Below are 17,724 nucleotides of genomic sequence, written 5' to 3' on the forward strand. Positions count from 1 at the left end.
CAAAGAACTGATGTTAGCATTGAGGAATCAAATGGCCTGAAATGATATCCGAGGCACTGCCATAACTTTTTCTCTGAAAAATAAGATAAGAGTGCATTTTAATGCCATTAGACTGTTTTCTGGAACACTTCCTAGATATTTTCCAAAATGCTTAATAAAAACTAGAAAATTACTTCTGGCACTGTTGTCACATAGAATGAGGGTCACACTATACAGAAATCCTAGTATTTCTGATTAAATAACTTGAATTGACTTGCATTGTACAAAATGTCACAGAAGAAAGACTTTTCCAAAGAGGTGATAATCTATTCACTCTGTACTTTTATAGACTTTTTTTTTAACTGAAGAATGCTGAGGTTCATTTTTTATAGAAGAAGGAATCAACAAAGACTCATAGGCAGCAGCGAGGATATTTCAAAACACTCTTACCTTTTACTTTTCCCTTCAGGCCAAATTATTTGCTTCTTAGTGCATATTTTCTACCTCTTGGTGCTATCCTAGCCTCCCCTTCTATCAAACACCTATGTGCCCCACAGCCAACTGGCCCATTAAGACAGGTAGTTAATTAAGGTTGTGTTTGATATGAGAATCATGGAATTTTCAATTTCCATGTGATTGTGCAATTTTTCTTATCATTTTGAGACTTTATTTCATTCCAGTCTAATACAAATATACTGGCATTGTGACAACTTCTAGTTTGTAAGGTAAAGTGATGATTTAGGAGAACTGGCTCTACATTGTGTTTGTAGAATGTGTTTTACATGGACCTAGTATATTTACTATTTGTGTTTTCAGAGTTTATACCAAATTTATCGCATAGGCACACGTGATTCTAAGAAATTTATTTTTATTTTTTAAAAAATTGCTAAAATCCTGGGGTGCCTGGGTGGCTCAGTCTGTTAGACTTCGATTTTGTCTCAGGTCATGATCTTAGGGTCATGACAATGAGCCCTGCATAGGGCTCTGGGCTCAGTGTGGAGTCTGCATGAGATTCTCTTCCTATGCCCCTTTAACCCCTCAATCAATCAATCAATCAATCTTTAAAAAGAATTACTAAAGTCCCACAATTCTTATTAGCTTTGTAGAATTATATAATCACTAATTTTTGTTATTGTTGTTTCATTTTGGTAAGACCTCTTCAATAGTTCCCCTGACAGCTGTTTTTTTTTCTCTTTTGATTTAGGATGTGTCCTGTAACATAATGCATGCCTTTTGGCAGATACTTACCAAAAACTCTGAATGATTAAGACAGTGTCTTACGGTTCCTTTAAGTAATCAGTCTTGGCCTAGTGAGACAAGGACATTCATAAGAAGCTCTTATTAAATCAAAGTTAAATTACATTCTAATTAATTGATTCTTAATAATCAATTATTGACCTCCCTATTCAAGGTAAAGACAATTTATTTTACTATATCATTAACTCTCACTATTTCTATGACTGAATCTTATAAATTAAGCACTAACTTTATATTTTCTATTAGATAACAAGTTCTTTTTTTATTAGATAACAATTTCTTACATAAAACAAATATTTGATTACTCTACCTTCTTTTCCATCAACTCTGGGGTAATAGTTGGGTCAATAGCAGGAGCAAAATAATTTGTAGTGCTGGGTGTTTGTGAGGTTGAAGGAACAAAAATTCCTCCATTGGCATGCTTAAAGTTTATCACTTCTTTTTGTAAGTATGGTATCACTCCTGCTGGCTATGGAGAATCAGAAAGAACACAAAGTGGTTACAGGTTCAAATACAAGATCAAAATTAGGAAGACTATAAAGCAACAGGATTGAGATGCAAGGCAAAACATTGATTTAAGAAGTAAATGATTTATTAATCTTTTATATTATAATCTATCATAGAATGACTATAAATATATATCATCAAATGTGGATGTCTCTTAATTCCTGGGAATGTATCTGATATAAAGTAGTGAATAATTGATGAACTGAGTAAATTGAATCTTGACCGATAAAAGATTATAGGTGGAAGGAGTAATAATTGTTGATGGAAAAACAATAATAAAGTCCATTAAGATGAACAATAGTGCAGGAACCTGTAGACTGCCGGTTGCTGATCTCTGATAGCTAGCACAGTGAGGTACAGGATCTTACCATTACAACAGTTTCAGGAGCTGTGCCTAGGACGGGATCTAGGGCTAATTGCTGCTGTCCTCCTGGCATAACCTGTAACATTGGAAAGTTGAAAAAAGTCTAAGTTTTTCATCTATAAAATCTGTGGGTTTTGCATCCAAGGCAGTTACACTATTCCCAACTTCTTCAATTTTAGTTTCTTAAAAACAAAAATAATCATTTAGATTTGAGAAAAAGGAGCTCCTGACATAAGACACACAACTCTGCTTGTGCTATCGGGAGTTTACCGGACATTGTCTGCTAGGCCCTGGAGTTCTGTCAAACATTACAATCCTACAGAATATCAACATCAGACAGAGTCATGTCTGCACGTGATGAAGTGCGACAAAAAAACCCACTTTGTGATCTTGTCTAAAGCAAGGTCACTACGCAAGCCAAAAAATAGCAGGCATCCTCATATCCTGGATAATCTGAGTAACCCTTCCTTCATTACCAGTCAGGGAGTCTTTGCCTCCCTCTGTTCTTATGTTCTAGGTAAGAATTGTCTAATTCTTAAACATACAATTGTCCATCACTTCTTGAGAATACTCGATTCGGAGTGAACCATTACTCCTTGAACTCTCCCCAAAATCCCTGACAGAAGCCCAGGCCCTTTGAACAGCCAGTCACCATCCTACTGAGACACCCCACAGCTCCCCACGTGGGTCCTCCCTCATTGCAATGAGTAGATAAATCCAATTTTGTTCAACTATAGGTGTGTTCCTGATGGTTTTTGTCTGAAGGGCACTGATTTAATATGTTACACAGCAAGTTGTTTCAAAAGTTAGTTGTTTTTTAAATGAAAAGTATGCATTACTTACAGGTTCTACTTGTACTGGAACATATCCAAACTGAGTATAGAATGGCATCTGTCAGATTTTTGGAAAATATGTTAGATTTGCTGTGATGATTTTTGTCATAAGTCTATAATAAATTATTACTTAAAATTATATATATTTTTATATTATATTAAATCCTATTTTAAAGTTCATATGTTCTAGGTGGTAAAGGTTATTGTTAAATTACCAAGCATCCTTTTAATACCATATGATTTCTAGGGTTAAAATTTTCCTTTTCGGGCAGCCCAGGTGGTTCAGCAGTTTAGTGCTGCCTTCAGCCCAGGGCATGATCCTGGAGACATGGGATCGAGTCTCACATTGGGCTCACTGCATAGAGCCTGCTTCTCCCTCTGCTTCTGTCTCTGCCTCTCTCTCTCTCTCCCTGTGTCTTTCATGAATAAATAAATAAAATACAAAATAAAAAATAAATAAAATTCTCCTTTTGTCTTTAAATTAATACAAATTAATTAGAATTACTACTACCAATCACTTGAAGCATAATTGTCAGTTTTCTCTAATTTGGTTTTAGAGTGGTGATAAACTATTCAATTTTTTTCCATTCTAACTAAATGAAATCTAGTTATGTATGGGCCACCGGAAGTTATATTAGAATTCTAGAATTCCACAAAATTCAGTATTAAGGTTGTCTAATTGTATCTAGTGATCATGGGTGCCTTCCACCACGGAAAAAATTTTTTTCTTAATGATAACCATATGTAAATAGAACACGAGGGATGCTGATAGCTTTTTTAAAAGTTAGAATTTTTCCAAGATGATTCATCTTTTGGTCACTGATTTTGCTGAAGTCCACTCACTGACTTCATTCTTTTAAAATCCAGCCTTCAAGTCTTTCCAAATTAGTGATATGTGAGGAGAACACACTATATCTTTTTGTGACCATCAGTTCAGGCTGATGAGCTTTTGCTGTAAATATACTCATATAGTCTCTTTGAAAATTTACCATATCTCCTCTATTCTCAGACTAAAATCAAACAGTAGTACCTGCTCCTCAAATTGCTGCTGTCCTGTTTGTGGAGGTGACTGTGGGGCTGTTTGTTGAGATTGCTCCCAGGGTAGGAGCATGTAGACTGGATAGTACTGAAGCATCTATTTGTAAACAGAAAAGTAGATGAGAGCTTCCTTTAGATCAGCATAGACCTTTAAAAAATATCTTCTAATGTCAGTATTATTTTAAAATTGCTTTATATCTAGTAACAAATATTTGTATCTAAAACAAAATAATTCATGAAGCTGTCCTTGTCAAACTTAAGAAATAACTAATATTGCACATGACACTGGACTTTGTTTCAAGGTTGCTTGGTCAAACACATTAAGAAGTAGTAAAATAATATGCTTTTAAGAAAGGGCACCTTGGACTTTGTACACAAATTGTGTACTTTATATACAAACTTTACGTATAGTTTACTTTGTGAATACCTAAGAAGTCATGTCTGACTTACTGGACATTTTCCCTATATTTTTTGAGAATCAGTATTCTATAGGAATGGTATTAAAAGTTCTATGAGGGGATCCCTGGGTGGCTCAGCAGTTTAGCACCTGCCTTTGAGCCAGGGTGTGATCCTGGAATCCCGGGATCAAGTCCCACATCAGGCTCCCTGCTTGGAGCCTGCTTCTCCCTCTGCCTGTGTCTCTCCCTCTCTCTCTCTGTGTCTTTCATGAATAAATAAATAAAATCTTAAAAAAAAAGTTCTGTGATAATGAGTGAATCCTCAATAATTTGTTGATTTTAATAATTTCCATTTTATTAAGATAATCCATAGCATTTTTAGAGTATTTGGAAAATCCAGAAATGGACAAGGAACAAAAGAAATCACCTGCAACTTTACCACCCATATTATCATGTATTGGCTTCCATTTATGCCTGTGTGTCTAAACATACATATGTGTTTATAGAAAATGAGGATCTTAGTACATACATAGAGTTTAGTACGTTTGTTTCCTTGCATAATTAAGTAAGAGACTATATTAAACATAAGAGTTAAAAAGCAACTATGGTTTGAGAAGTACATTTTATGCAGTGGTTTTTACTTCTGGCTAAGAACTAAAATCGCCTTTTCAGCATTTTAGTAGATAATCATATTTGTGACCTACTCATCAGGTCTGATTCATTAGGTGTGGGTAGGGTCTAGGCATTTGTAATTTTCAAAATTACACCAGAGATTCTAATGCAAAGCCAGGGTGGAGAGCCATTGGTTTAGTGGTTAAAGGAAGGATGAAGAATTATATTCCAACTCAGCTATTTACTTGCATCAGGATTGGGAATTTAATCTCATTTAGATTTAATTCACTGATCCTTAAAATGAAGTAATCCCACTTACCATATACCTACCTCTCTAAATGCTCTGGCATAGAATGACGTAATGTCTAGGAGTAACTTTTATTTTATAATGAGCATGGAACAAAAATACATAATTATGATTACATGAGAACCAAGTGGTGTAATCTTTTATGAAATGATCAGTATTCTGCTGGTGAATAATTTATCCATGTCCCTATTTCTTTGAACCTAGTCTATTATAAAGTCAATTAAGTGAAACTAATCTTGAGAGGGTTTTCTATTTTACTCTCATGATCACACTAGTTGGAATTCATTTTTTCAGGTCTCTTATTTAATGGAAATCACCACCATTTGATTGTAATATGAAATTAAATTGAAAATGTAAAAGAACCTGGAAATATTTTGAGCAGAATGCTCTACCAAATAATGTGGCAAGTGTTTCATACCTCCATCATATTTTTTTTCCTCCATCATATTTTATCAGTTTAATGCATCTCCCTTTGAAAGAAATGTAGGGTGGGGCAAAGTCAGCTCATGTTATTTCTCTTGAGTTCTCAAATGCCAGTACAAATGTCATGCAAAGGGACCATGACTTACAGCTTAGTGAGCTCTTAATTCCCAATGCAGTCATGCTTCAGAAACTCAGGGGTTCTGGGGACTCTCCTTAGCTGTCCTTTCTTCAGGAGTTATTAAGTGAGCCTAACATTAACAAAGTGATGCCAGCCTCGCAATAGCGGTATTAGATAGTGATAATTATGATTATGATATAATTATGATAATTAGTTTTCATAGCTGTGCTATAGGAGTCAGAGATAAAATATAAAAGAAAGCATTGGATAGTATATATATTCTCAAATATAAAAGAAAGCATTGGATAGTATATATAGCCATCTTTTCTGTAGGAGTGATAGTATTCTATTCATTTACCTGTGCTTGTTCTTGAGGCATTTTGAAGAACACATAGGGCATAACCTGCCAAAAAAGGCATAAAAAATTATACTTGACTTTGTTTTTTGAGAGAGAGAATGAGAGTGCCCAAGCACATGGAGAAGGAGAGGATATCTTTTTTTTTTTAAAGATTTTATTTATTTATTCATGAGAGACAGAGGGGGGTGGGGAGAGAGAGAGAGAGAGAGAGAGAGGCAGAGACACAGGCAAAGGGAGAATCAGGCTCCATGCGGGGACCCTGATATGGGACTGGATCCCAGGACTCAAGGATTATGCCCTGGGCCGAAGGCAGGTGCCAAACCGCTGAACCACCCAGGGATCCCCAGGGAGAGAGTATCTTAAGCTGGCTACACCCTCAGCACAGAGCTCCACACATGGACCTCACGACCCTAAGATCAACCTAAGCTGAAATCAAGAGTTGGATGCCTAACTGGCTGAGACACCCAGACACCCCAGTTATATTTGACTTTTTAACATAAAATTCCAGAGCTTTTTCTTACATCTAGCCATACACATTTGTAATTTTTATTAAAGACTTTTATGACAACAAAGGTTATCTATTATATGTATATCATTAATGTAAATTGTTTCTTCTTTAAAGATTAAATTTCCCTAATTATCTTTTCTAAGACATATTTTTAACACTTTTGACTTGTGGCTACAATAGAATAGCTGATTTAAATGGTACTTTTCATGTAGAAATCAGAAAAGATAAAGTACTTTCAGTGATGGTAGAACAAATTATGAGAATAAATTTTCTCATTAACTCTTGTCTTATTTTAAAACTGATTCCTACTCATTTTCACATTCATCATGTGTTATCTCTCCCCAGAACAACAGGAGGCCCAACTTACATGATTAGGGCTCTGCTGGGTCTGTGGTGGTGTTTGAGGCTGTGAGGGGTCCTGCTGTCCCACCTGGGTTCCTTGGGCAAAACTAACCCGTCCTGGGAAAGGTGTTTGGTTTGGGAACAGTCCAGCAAACCGATCAAGAGCTGATAAAGAGAATTGCGAGAGCCCTGGAATTTGAGCTTGCTGCTGCTGTTGTAGAATCCCAGAGAAAGGAGGAATCCATGAATTAAATGGGCCCTGGAAGGACATAACAGAAAGGAAGCATTTATCTTTCATTTCAAAAAGAATTTAAAATCAGTCTGAGGAAGAAAAATTCAAAATGAAATAATTTCTGTAATTCCATTGCTGCATTATAAAAAAGGACAGCATCTTAGTGCATATGAGCTGTGTAAATAGCACGAACAATGCTAAATTCCCAGTGGTCATAAAAAATATGGGGCAGAATCAAGTGGATAACGAGTGTGCTTTCTGCAGTTGCCAGACTGGTTTTAAATATACATATATTTTAACAACTGAGTATGACTTTGTATAAATAGTTCATTTAACTGTCTCCCAGTTGTGAGAATTTGTGCCTGGCACTTAGCAAGTTTTCAATAAATAAATGTTAATCAGATTACAGAGTTTACTTTTGTTTTCAAACAAATGGTCATTAGAATATATGGGATAAATCTATAACCTTAAAAATGGAAATTTCAGAAATGAAATCAGGAAACATTTTGTTCTCTACCAAGTACTGTAAGAAGTAGGCAGTTGAAAGATATTCTTAAAATAATTATCGAGGTACCTGAAATGGTAGTGGCTGAAGTTGAGCATTATTAAGATTCAGAAGTAACTGGAAAAGGAAAGATGATATGAAAACAAGATGGTTACACATGCTAAAACTATTAAGAACAAAGTTTACTACAAATATAGAACAAGCCAGGGCTGATCCATCAGTTTCCTGCTAGGGGTATTTTCTCACTAGGCTTGTATAAATTGCAGTGATTAGAGATTGGAATTTACCTCTCCCCTGTTGGGTCTGAGATTGCACAACTTCAGCCCATTCCAGTGGTTTAGTCAGTAATTTTTAAGCTGTTAAACACCTCTATACACCTATATTGGGTGCTCTTAGAATAAAAAGATATACGAGACACTGTCTCGGCCTTTAAAGAGTTTACAGTTACATGGGGAGCAAAATAATATTCCAGAAATAACGTGGTATACCAAATAAACATGAGCACTGGAAATGCATTTGGATCTAAGAGCTAGTGGATAGGAATGCAGGATAAATTAACAAAGGTTTTCTTTTTTTTTTTTTTTTAAGATTTATTTATTTATTTTAGAGGGAGAGAGAGAGTGCTGGCATGAGGGGAGGGAGAGAAGGGAAGAGAGAATCTCAAGCAGACGCCCCACTGAGAGTGGAGTCTGAGGTGAGGCTTTATCTCATGACCCTGAGATTGTGACCTGAGCTGAAATCAAGAGTTGGATGCTTACCTTGCTTAACGAACTGAACTACTCAGGCCCTGCTTCCCAGCTTTTTTAAGATTTATTTATTTGAGAGAGAGAGAGCTAGCAAATAAATGTTTTTGTCTCTTCTGCACTGGGTTCCCTTAAAAAACAAAAGCAAAAACAAAATGGAGAGATTGTTGTAGGTATTGAAACTAACCTCATTGCTGTTGCTTGCAGACATAAGGCGCTGTGGGATAAGCTAAAAAATAAAAAAAACATGAGATGGTCAAAGAGGAATTGTTAAAGGTTTCACACGATGATTTTAGTTGTACCATGAAATCACTTACTGGGGCTGACATTGTGGCTCCTAGTAGCCCAAGAAGAATTATGGTTTTCATTTTCAGATGTAATATCTAGAAAATAAGTTGTGAAATTGAGCTTTAAATATACCCTCTATGTAAAAATCATGGTAACAATAATTCGTTGGTATTGTTCAGTCAGAAGAGTAGTTGAGTGAATTCTATAGTAAATACTTATATATTAGGATTTAAAATAAAAAAGGCAGATTTATAAATATCTGTAACAGAACCTATTCTTTTTCTCAGAGCAGTGGTTTATAAAAACCAGAATTATTTGTTTGTCCTTTTAGCTTGACTAAATGATTCATTTGGTGGTATGTGATATAGTTAAATAAGTTAATGAACAAGATGGCCTCATCCCTTGTGCTGTTCTATAGCTAAGGAAATGGGTCCTTCTGATCATGGGAGGCCCATGACTAGAGTCAGTGAAATAGGTCTTTATTATGAAAACAGTTTTAATGTGTATTTAATGTAGTAGTAAAAATACTACAATAAAGATCTGACAATAGCAGTCCAATAACAGATAAAAGTTCATTTAAAAGTCTAATAACATAAAATATATTTAAACTGAGCAACTGAGTCAATATTTTTCTGACTCAGGGAAAGAGATTATAAAATGAAACTGTAATATTGATAAATAGTGCAACCTGTGGAAACATATTATCTTTTGTCACCCAGATGTAAAAGCTCCCATCCTAATTCATATTATTAATCTATATAAGCATTTAGGGTGACCTTGGTAGATTATCCTGCAGAGTTGACTGATTTGGGTTCTTAAAACTATGAAAACAAAGATTTCGATATCTTACCTCAATCCTTTGCCTAAGTAGAGAAATCTAGACCCATGCAAGATCTGTGTCCTTTTAATCTTTCAGCTCTGCTGCTTGAAGCTTCTCTTAAATTTAAAAACCCATCTTTAAAAAAGAATGACCAATCATTTTTCAAAGGGACCAGTGATTCAGTGGGTTTCAGACAATGACTTAGCTAATAACCCCTTTCCTAATCATCTAGGTGGTATAGGGATTCCCACACTTTTAGTAATATCATTACATTATCCTCTGAGAAATGTTTCCCTGTGATCATTCCTGGCTTTTGCTTCGGTTATGACTAAATCCACTAGAATAATTTAATACTGCTCCTTTTATTGTCCTTAAAATGAATACAGTAATAGAGTAACTTTTAAGCTTTTATTCAAGGACTAATGGTGGTTTAGCGCCTGCCTTTGGCTCAGGGCGTGATCCTAGGATCTGAGATCGAATGAGTCCTACATTGGCTTCCCTGAGAGGAGCCTGTTTCTCCCTCTGCCTATGTCTCTCTCTCTGTCTCTCTCTCTGTGTGTCTCTCATGAATAAATAAATAAATCTTTTTTTTTTTAAAGACAAAATTTCAAAACCTAGTTCAGGGAAGTTAAGATTCTTTGATTTGTCTGTGTTGGACTGAGTAAATATGAACTAATTTTATTTAAGTTCAACCTTGAAAATATCAGTATATGTTTGTCTACCTATGGAATGAAATCCTTAAAAAATGCTAAATTTCTATGTATCTATAGCATATGTGTCCCATATGATCATGTTGGTTGGAATAAATAATTTAACAAATAATAAATAATGAATAAAAAGCATGATGGCCTACATTTTAAAAAGGAGTGGTGAATATTTTGTGTTTAAAAGTGTCTTTTGCTAAATATGATTTTAGCATTTAAAATATAGCTGTTATGATGTGTACTTCATTGTTAAATTTTCTTCATAGTATGTGTGGCATTTGTCTTGTTTTTCTTTGCTGTTAGTATAGACCCCATTCTAGTAGATAGTCCAAGATCATAAGTGGTGCCATATATCATCAGTTAATTTCCATTGAAAGAATTATTTGGCTAATTTAATCTTGAGCAACTAATGGCAGCTATTCATGCAGGAAAACATTATTGCCTTTCAATAAATTTGTCATTCTTAGTAGGATGAGAAACTTCTTGAATTTGCAAGGCTTATTATTAAAATGAATATGCTATTTGTTGCATAACCAAAAAAGAAAGAGCAACAAAGAAAAGGAATAGTAAACATAATAAGACCCCTTTCTTTACTAAAGCAGCATAGCCACAATCAGGATTTTATATCTGTTAGAAAGGAACTTTCCCAAGATTTATGAAAGTTTCTTTTTAATTTAGCCAAATAGTTAGACTGCCTCAGATGTTATTGCAGATTTTAACTAGACCTGAGTGGCTAATGTAACCAGTTGTTGTCTGGAAAATCCAGTAGATTGGTTGAATGGATGAGCTAGAAAGGTGGCTCTAAATTGCCTGATGGCATGTATTTATAATTAATGAACTTGGTCTATTCTGAATGTCAGATTAAATTTAGTATACGATTAAGGTCTCAGTCTTGGAGATTTTCTGTTGCATTGTGTGGGGTCTTAGACACTACTGAGCCAGAAAGTTGTTAAGGCCAAGTGCTGAAGAAGCTAGGAACTGTATTGCAAAGCCAAAATACAGTCACTGTAAACATTATCTTGAGGATTGTTAGTTTCACCTAGCTACAGTCCTCAAATCTAAAGTAGTTGGAAGGAGGTTTCTGTTATTGTTTTCTTTTTGTTTTTATTTTCCATTAATTGAGTATTTTAAAGAAAAGCAGCTGAAACTCTTCAGTTATATAGTATATTGAAATGGAAATGAACAACCTATGCCTTCCTATCTGATAGCTCCTATTATTGGTGGCAAAGTTACTTTTGTGCAAGAGGGGAAGTAGCCAAGGGCTCTCATCTAATTCTTACTAGTCAAAGTGTGGATATTGTCTGTGTCTCTTTCTCCCATTCAGCTATGTTGACTTCTTCATTTTTTTGTTCAATGTCATTCACCTTGTAGGTTATTCCATGGCTTTTGTGAAATAAATAGGTTTCTTTATTCAGAGGAGAAAAAGGTGACACACATCCAGAGCAATGTCAATCTGTATGGATTAAGACACAGGAACCTTAAACTAAGAGACCTTACAAGGAGGAAATCCTGAAGCAGATATTGTGACTGTGACTTCATTACTTTGTTTTAGTTTGATTACCAGAACACCAGACACCCCTTTATTCAAATAAAAGTACAAAAACACACAACAGTGCCAAGTACATATGACTGTTGGATTATGTACCATTAAAATGATCCTTACCTTTGCTCTGTTCCAATAACAGATGATGAAGCACAAATAACAATGGGTTATATAGTAGTCCTTTCAAAGTGTTATCTCTGCTTTTTACCTCTTTCAACTAACCTGAAAAATCAGTTAAGAAGCTTGCAGAGAGCCATTGTGACGTAGGTCAATATTCTGCAGATCAAGAAAATAGAGTTTGAATTTTAGTGCTGCTTATAATAAAAATGATTTTCTTGCATGAGTTCTAATTTTTCAGGAACTTCTAATGACATGTCAAGGTACGTAGTATACTTATTACCATGTTTCAATGAGAAAGCTGAGGTACAGAAGATTCAGCAATTTCATTCATTCATTTATTCATACAACACATACTTATTGTGTAACTTCTGTATCCATGTCCTTAATGGGTTTTGAGAACTTAATAAAACAGACTTGATTTCTGCTTCATGGAAATTACTAATTTTTCTTCCACTGTCAAAAAAGTACCAGAATTGTGGCTAGTGTGCAGGTCTTTTGATTATTAATCAAGTAGTCTTTCCAAAGCACCAAGCTGCCTAACCAGAGAGAAGAGAGACAGCACAATTCCAAAGATAATTAACAGATTAAAATGATAAGAAATGAAAGTATTTTCATATATTTCCAGAGTTGAATAGTGAATGTCAGCTGAATCAAGGCGATAGGTGATTCTAACAATTTCTTTATTATTAATTTGTGCAATAAATATGGAGGATAAGCAAGCTGTCAATCACTGTCTTTTCTATTACAGAGTGTTTACTTTTAACTTCTGTGAGACTTTACTAAAATGTCCCTTCTGTTTAACAGTGTACGTTGCTGAATATTAATCATCACATGTCCACTATGGCAAAACATTCTAGCTTCATGGCTCTTGCTTGATTTTATGAGTCTAACTTTATTATATTTCAGATTTGTAGGTATACGCACGTGAATTATGACTATAAAGTATAATTTCCAGGGGGCTCCTGGGTGACTTGGTCAGTTAGCTTCTGACTCTTGGTTTCAGCTCAGAATGTGATGTCAGAGTCGTGAAATGAAGCCCCATGTTGGGCTCCACATTCAGTGTGGCATCTACTTGTGATTCTCTTGCTCCCTCTGTCAACTCTTGCCACTGATACTCTCTCTCTCTCTCTCTCTCTCTAAGTAAATCTTTAAAAATAAATAAAGTATAATTTCCAGGAGTAACTTGTTCAGTAATAGAGATAATAAGAAAAATAAGGTAAAGACCCATGACTTTCAGAGTAGTTGAGAGGCCAGACACAATTAAAGTTGGGCTGAAAAACTGTGAACTGCCTGTGATTCCATAGAGTGTGGCCTATAACTTGATGTGAGATTAATGTCTTTCCATTATTTCTGCCTTTCTCCCCCTGACATCTAGCCAAGGCCATGCTGTGGTCATGGGACTTCTTGTGAAGGTCCCAGTCAAGGGCAGTAGTACCCCAGCCCAGTCTGATTTAATTCTTCCTCAGAATTCTGTTGGTTGTCTTTTTGTTACATGAAGAGTTTATCTCCTTAACCAGATTTTATGCTTTCTGACAATAGCATTTTTTAAAAACATTTTATTTATTCATGAGAGACACAGAGAGAGACAGAGACACAGGCATAAGGAGAGCAGGCTCCTGGTGGGGAGCCTGATGTGGAACTCACACCCTGAGCCAAAGGTAGATGCTCAACCACTGAACCACCCAGGCATCCAATAAAGGTGGTATTTTATGGCTCCAAAAAGTTTGCTGTCTTGTCTTCCTTTCTTTTTTTCCTCCTCCCTTCTCCTTGACTTCTTCCATCTGTTTACTCTTTTCTTCTTTTGTTTTCCACTCCATTTATTTTATTTTTCTTCCACCTACTCCAGTTTACAAAATTCACAGTGATCTGCCTCTTGCTTTGTTTTCTCACTTCACTGCTTCTCATTTCTGTCCTTGTTCCCCAAGCTCCAATCCATGCTAGTTTTCTTTCTGATTTTTGAACATATTAAATGTATTCCTGCCTTGAGGCCTTTGCATGTTATCCATGTCTGGAATGCTCTCTCTATGATCACTGAGGAGCCAAAGCCTTCTTGTCATTCAATGTAGGAGTCACTCCAAGAAGGATGTTTCCAGACTACCCAACCTAGAGAAGTCACCTCTGTCATATCATCTCACTTAAATTCTTTGCAAAGCCTGCATCTAATGTGTTTACTTTATTTGTTTACTGATTTGGTTATTTATTCTTTTTAGTAGTATCCATAATTACTTGTTTTTATTTTTTACCTTCCATTACTATGATATAATTGCATTGAAACAGAATCTTTTTTTTTTTTTTTACTATTTTATCCCAGTGCCTAGAATAGTGCCAGACCCTTAATAAATACTCAAGTATTTGTCAAAAAATTGCATGGGAATTCCTATGATTTGGAAAGTCCAAAATACACTTTACAGAGTGAGATTAAATGTTACTTATAGCACTGATAGATATTGAAAGTCATTGAAGTGTTTGTCAATGTGACATATTGTTTAATAAATTACTCTTCTTTTGGAAACTCGTTCTGTTCCTAGGCATATTACAATACAAAAATTACTAATGCAGTGTCTTTCATATTCCAAACAAAAAAATATACCTCTGACTTGATTTAAATACTTTCCTATAATAGAATCTGTTACCTCATTTCTGGTAAACTTACATGAAGAGTTTGGTGGGAAGCAGTGGTCATTTGTAATTATGCGTTTCTCTATTTGTAATGTCTTAATCCACACCCTAGCAATTTTAGAAATGTCTATACTCTTTTTTTTCCTGCTTGCTTTTTGAACAGTAAAAGGAGAACTGATATTTGTTGCTTGGAAAATAAGACTCAATGTCAAGTCTAACTGAAGAGTTAAGGAAAGAAATGGGAGCTAAATTGGTAGAAGGATCAGAAGTAGGAAAACAATCAATAAAAAGTTTGTGAAAAATAATACCATATATGGGAACTGTATGCTGGAGTTCATTCCACATAATAAACTCAGAATTGAAGACTTGTAGATAAAATTGCTGTGAGATACTATTCTGTCATCCTGCTCCACAGAAAAATTCTGGGAAAAATTCTGTCTGAATTACTGGTGTTGGTCAGTTGCTCACTCATACTTACCTTACCCTGTCCTTTGGAATTATTGATGGAAAAAAAAATCTAACTCTTCTTTTTTCAGAATTCTGTATTAGTCTCTGTCATGGGCGCTGTGATACCCCAACCAGAGCCCTATTTAGGAGTGAAGGACTTACTGCCCTAGCTGCTGGGAGTGCTCACAGTGGTCAGCCTCACTTGCCTCCCTCAAAGGCTTTTTCCTTCCCTGGCCAACAAACACCATCTAACTAATATACTGAAGACTGGGCCATTGGTCATCCCAGCTCCAGAATCCCCTGGGATTGACTAAAGCCTTTGTTGACTATATAACAGCTGATTTCTTCTTTAACCTGACTTTACTTCCTTCCCTTCATTCCATAGATGTTAATTCCAAGGGCCCTTAATACATTTCCTGCCTGTTAATCCCCACTTCAGTCTGCTTCCTGGGGATCTCAGCCTGAGACAGTTACCAAGTTTTTCATCATGGAAATATTACCTTTGAGTGACATGTTCTAAAGATTTGATCGTAGTTCATTGAGTGTTAATAATTTCTCATCACATTAGCCAGTTCTGAATCACTATAAAGAATAGATTACTTTTGAGAAGTAGACTCTAATGTGCTACTCTCATTTACCATGTGTTGAATTGTGAACATTATTGTTTCTGTGCATTTGGCCATGGTCTTATATACAAAACTAAACTTTTCATTAAACTTATTACTCTCATGTATTTTAGTAATTAGATATATATTGAATAAGAACCAGTATTCTCTGATATAATGGGCATAAAATTGTTAAATAGGAAAACTCCAAGGTCCTACATACAGAATCTGTTTTGGGAAATTATTGCTGGCTATTCTTTTTTATATGCTTTATAAAAATTGCCTCCCCCCCACCCCCCACCTCATGGCAAAGCATTTCTAATTAAGCTTCAGGGAGAGAGAAAGAGGGAAAGAGAGAAAGAGAGAGAGAGAGAGAAGCAGACAGAAACAGAGATCTCACTAGGGCAAGAAGCACCTGGCAGTTTTGCAATGCATACACCAGAAGTTTAGCACTGCACACATTTGTGGAATACAAAGTTAGGAAATAAGATAAACCAGAGCTGTGGAAATTTAATTTCCAAAAAGACTTCTTTTAAAAGTAGGCTTCATGCCCAGCATGGCACAAGATTGACACAGAATATATATTTGTTACACGTATGAAAGAATGAAGCATAATACAGAAATACCTTTTCTTACAAAGACGAGCATGGGAAATTGAATGGCACTTAGTGCAGAAGAGCAAGAGTGAAAAGCAAGTGTCATATGAGAAATAGAAGCTCCACAGAGCACCTTGGTAAAAAGGTAGGCCCCTGAACCAAAACTAAGATGTACATTATCAATCAATTCGTCTGTCAATTAAAAATATTCTTGAAAAATTTTCCAAAATACAAATTTCAACGTTTTATTAAGGAAAATTCACTTCCTTTTACCAACTAATGTTACCCTCGAATTCATTCTTTCCCTTAATCAGTGATGTGCCGGTAAACTGGATCTCTGACAACAAGCAAGCAAGCAAGAAAAAACAAACAAACAAGCAAACAGAAAACCTCTTTTTTGTTGTATCTCCTAATTTCCACCAGGGCCCATTTCAAGTTTCCAATTGTTTGACAATGGCTTTTAAAATCCCTAATATTAAGGATCCAATCTCAAGATACAATAAAAGCCAACTTCAGCAAACTAATGCCTTCACATAATGAATAGTGCCTGAATTACCCAAATAATATGGTTTTGTTGCCCTGGTCAGAAGTATTTTACATGGTGTATCTCACACAACTGTCAATTTTTGCTGAAGGTGTAGGTGTTTAGAGATATGTGAAACAGACATATGTTTAGTGCCTTATACCAGGTTCTCAGCTGTTTTCTAAATACATTTTTTTCAATTGATCCTCATAAGAATCTGGAAAGTATTTTCATTATCATCTTACTTACAAGGAAACTGAGACTCAGAGACATTAACTAATTTGCCCAATGTGACTTAGTTGTTTAGTGATAAAACTCTGATTTGAATCCAGGTCTTTTCCCAAAGGTAATACTTTCACTATACCATTCTCTATGGAATGAAGATACTAGATAATTTTTTCCCATGTGCTTTTGAGATATCTTAAACAAACATCATGATTTTCTTGCTTAAAATTTCCTTCTCATTATTAACTGAAGATTTCTCATATGTCTTGAATAATATAATCCCTGACATATTTTCTGTTATCGTTAATATCTCCCAATTTTTGGATTTTCAGAGTCTTGCCTTAGGTCATTTGGGAGTTTTCTAAGACAGATACTAAGCCAGACATTTTACTTCTGTGTTTTCAATATTCTTAAGAAACTCATACTGATATGAGGAAGTATGTCCAGGATTATTGTTCCAATCTACAGTTTAAGTGCCCTCAGCTGAGTTTATCAACCATGAAGGTCGCCTAAGAACAGTGCTTATTGTTCTGGTCACATTTCAATGAAGGAAGTTTAATTTTCTCTATTTCTTTTCCAAGATTTTCCATCTGCAAAAACAATCACTTAAAACAGCAGAAGCCAAGAGCTAGGAAATCAGTGCCATAGGCAATGTTCCTCATCAAGACTGCTTCCAGAAGTTTAGAAACTCTGTGGAAATATCAATATTG

At 35.3% G+C, this 17,724-nt stretch overlaps 1 protein-coding gene across 1 annotated transcript; it reads right to left on the bottom strand.

Moving 5' to 3' along the window:
- Positions 1-1,256: 1,256 nt before the first annotated feature.
- ODAM (odontogenic, ameloblast associated) lies at positions 1,257-8,892 on the bottom strand. The gene is made up of 10 exons (XM_072743493.1): positions 8,842-8,892; positions 8,712-8,753; positions 7,851-7,898; positions 7,070-7,303; positions 6,195-6,239; positions 3,971-4,075; positions 2,951-2,998; positions 2,112-2,183; positions 1,547-1,705; positions 1,257-1,286 (listed from the first exon to the last, which is right to left on the bottom strand). Exons 1-10 carry the CDS (start codon positions 8,890-8,892, stop codon positions 1,257-1,259), a joined length of 834 nt encoding a protein of 277 aa, XP_072599594.1.
- Between the last annotated feature and the right edge of the window lie 8,832 nt (positions 8,893-17,724).

Source organism: Vulpes vulpes, chromosome 2, assembly GCF_048418805.1.
Source record: "Vulpes vulpes isolate BD-2025 chromosome 2, VulVul3, whole genome shotgun sequence".
Classification (NCBI taxonomy): Eukaryota; Metazoa; Chordata; class Mammalia; order Carnivora; family Canidae; genus Vulpes; species Vulpes vulpes.

What these genes read in the sequence shown, in the direction of transcription:
- ODAM (XM_072743493.1), bottom strand. Translation starts at nt 8,892, where the DNA reads ATGAAAACCATAATTCTTCTTGGGCTACTAGGAGCCACAATGTCAGCC. An exon ending in CTCCTGAAACTGTTGTAATG is followed by an intron (nt 1,706 to 2,111) that starts GTAAGATCCTGT and finishes GATTCTCCATAG; the next exon opens with CCAGCAGGAGTGATACCATA. An exon ending in CAGAGTTGATGGAAAAGAAG is followed by an intron (nt 1,287 to 1,546) that starts GTAGAGTAATCA and finishes TTGTCTCACTAG; the next exon opens with GCCAAGACTGATTACTTAAA.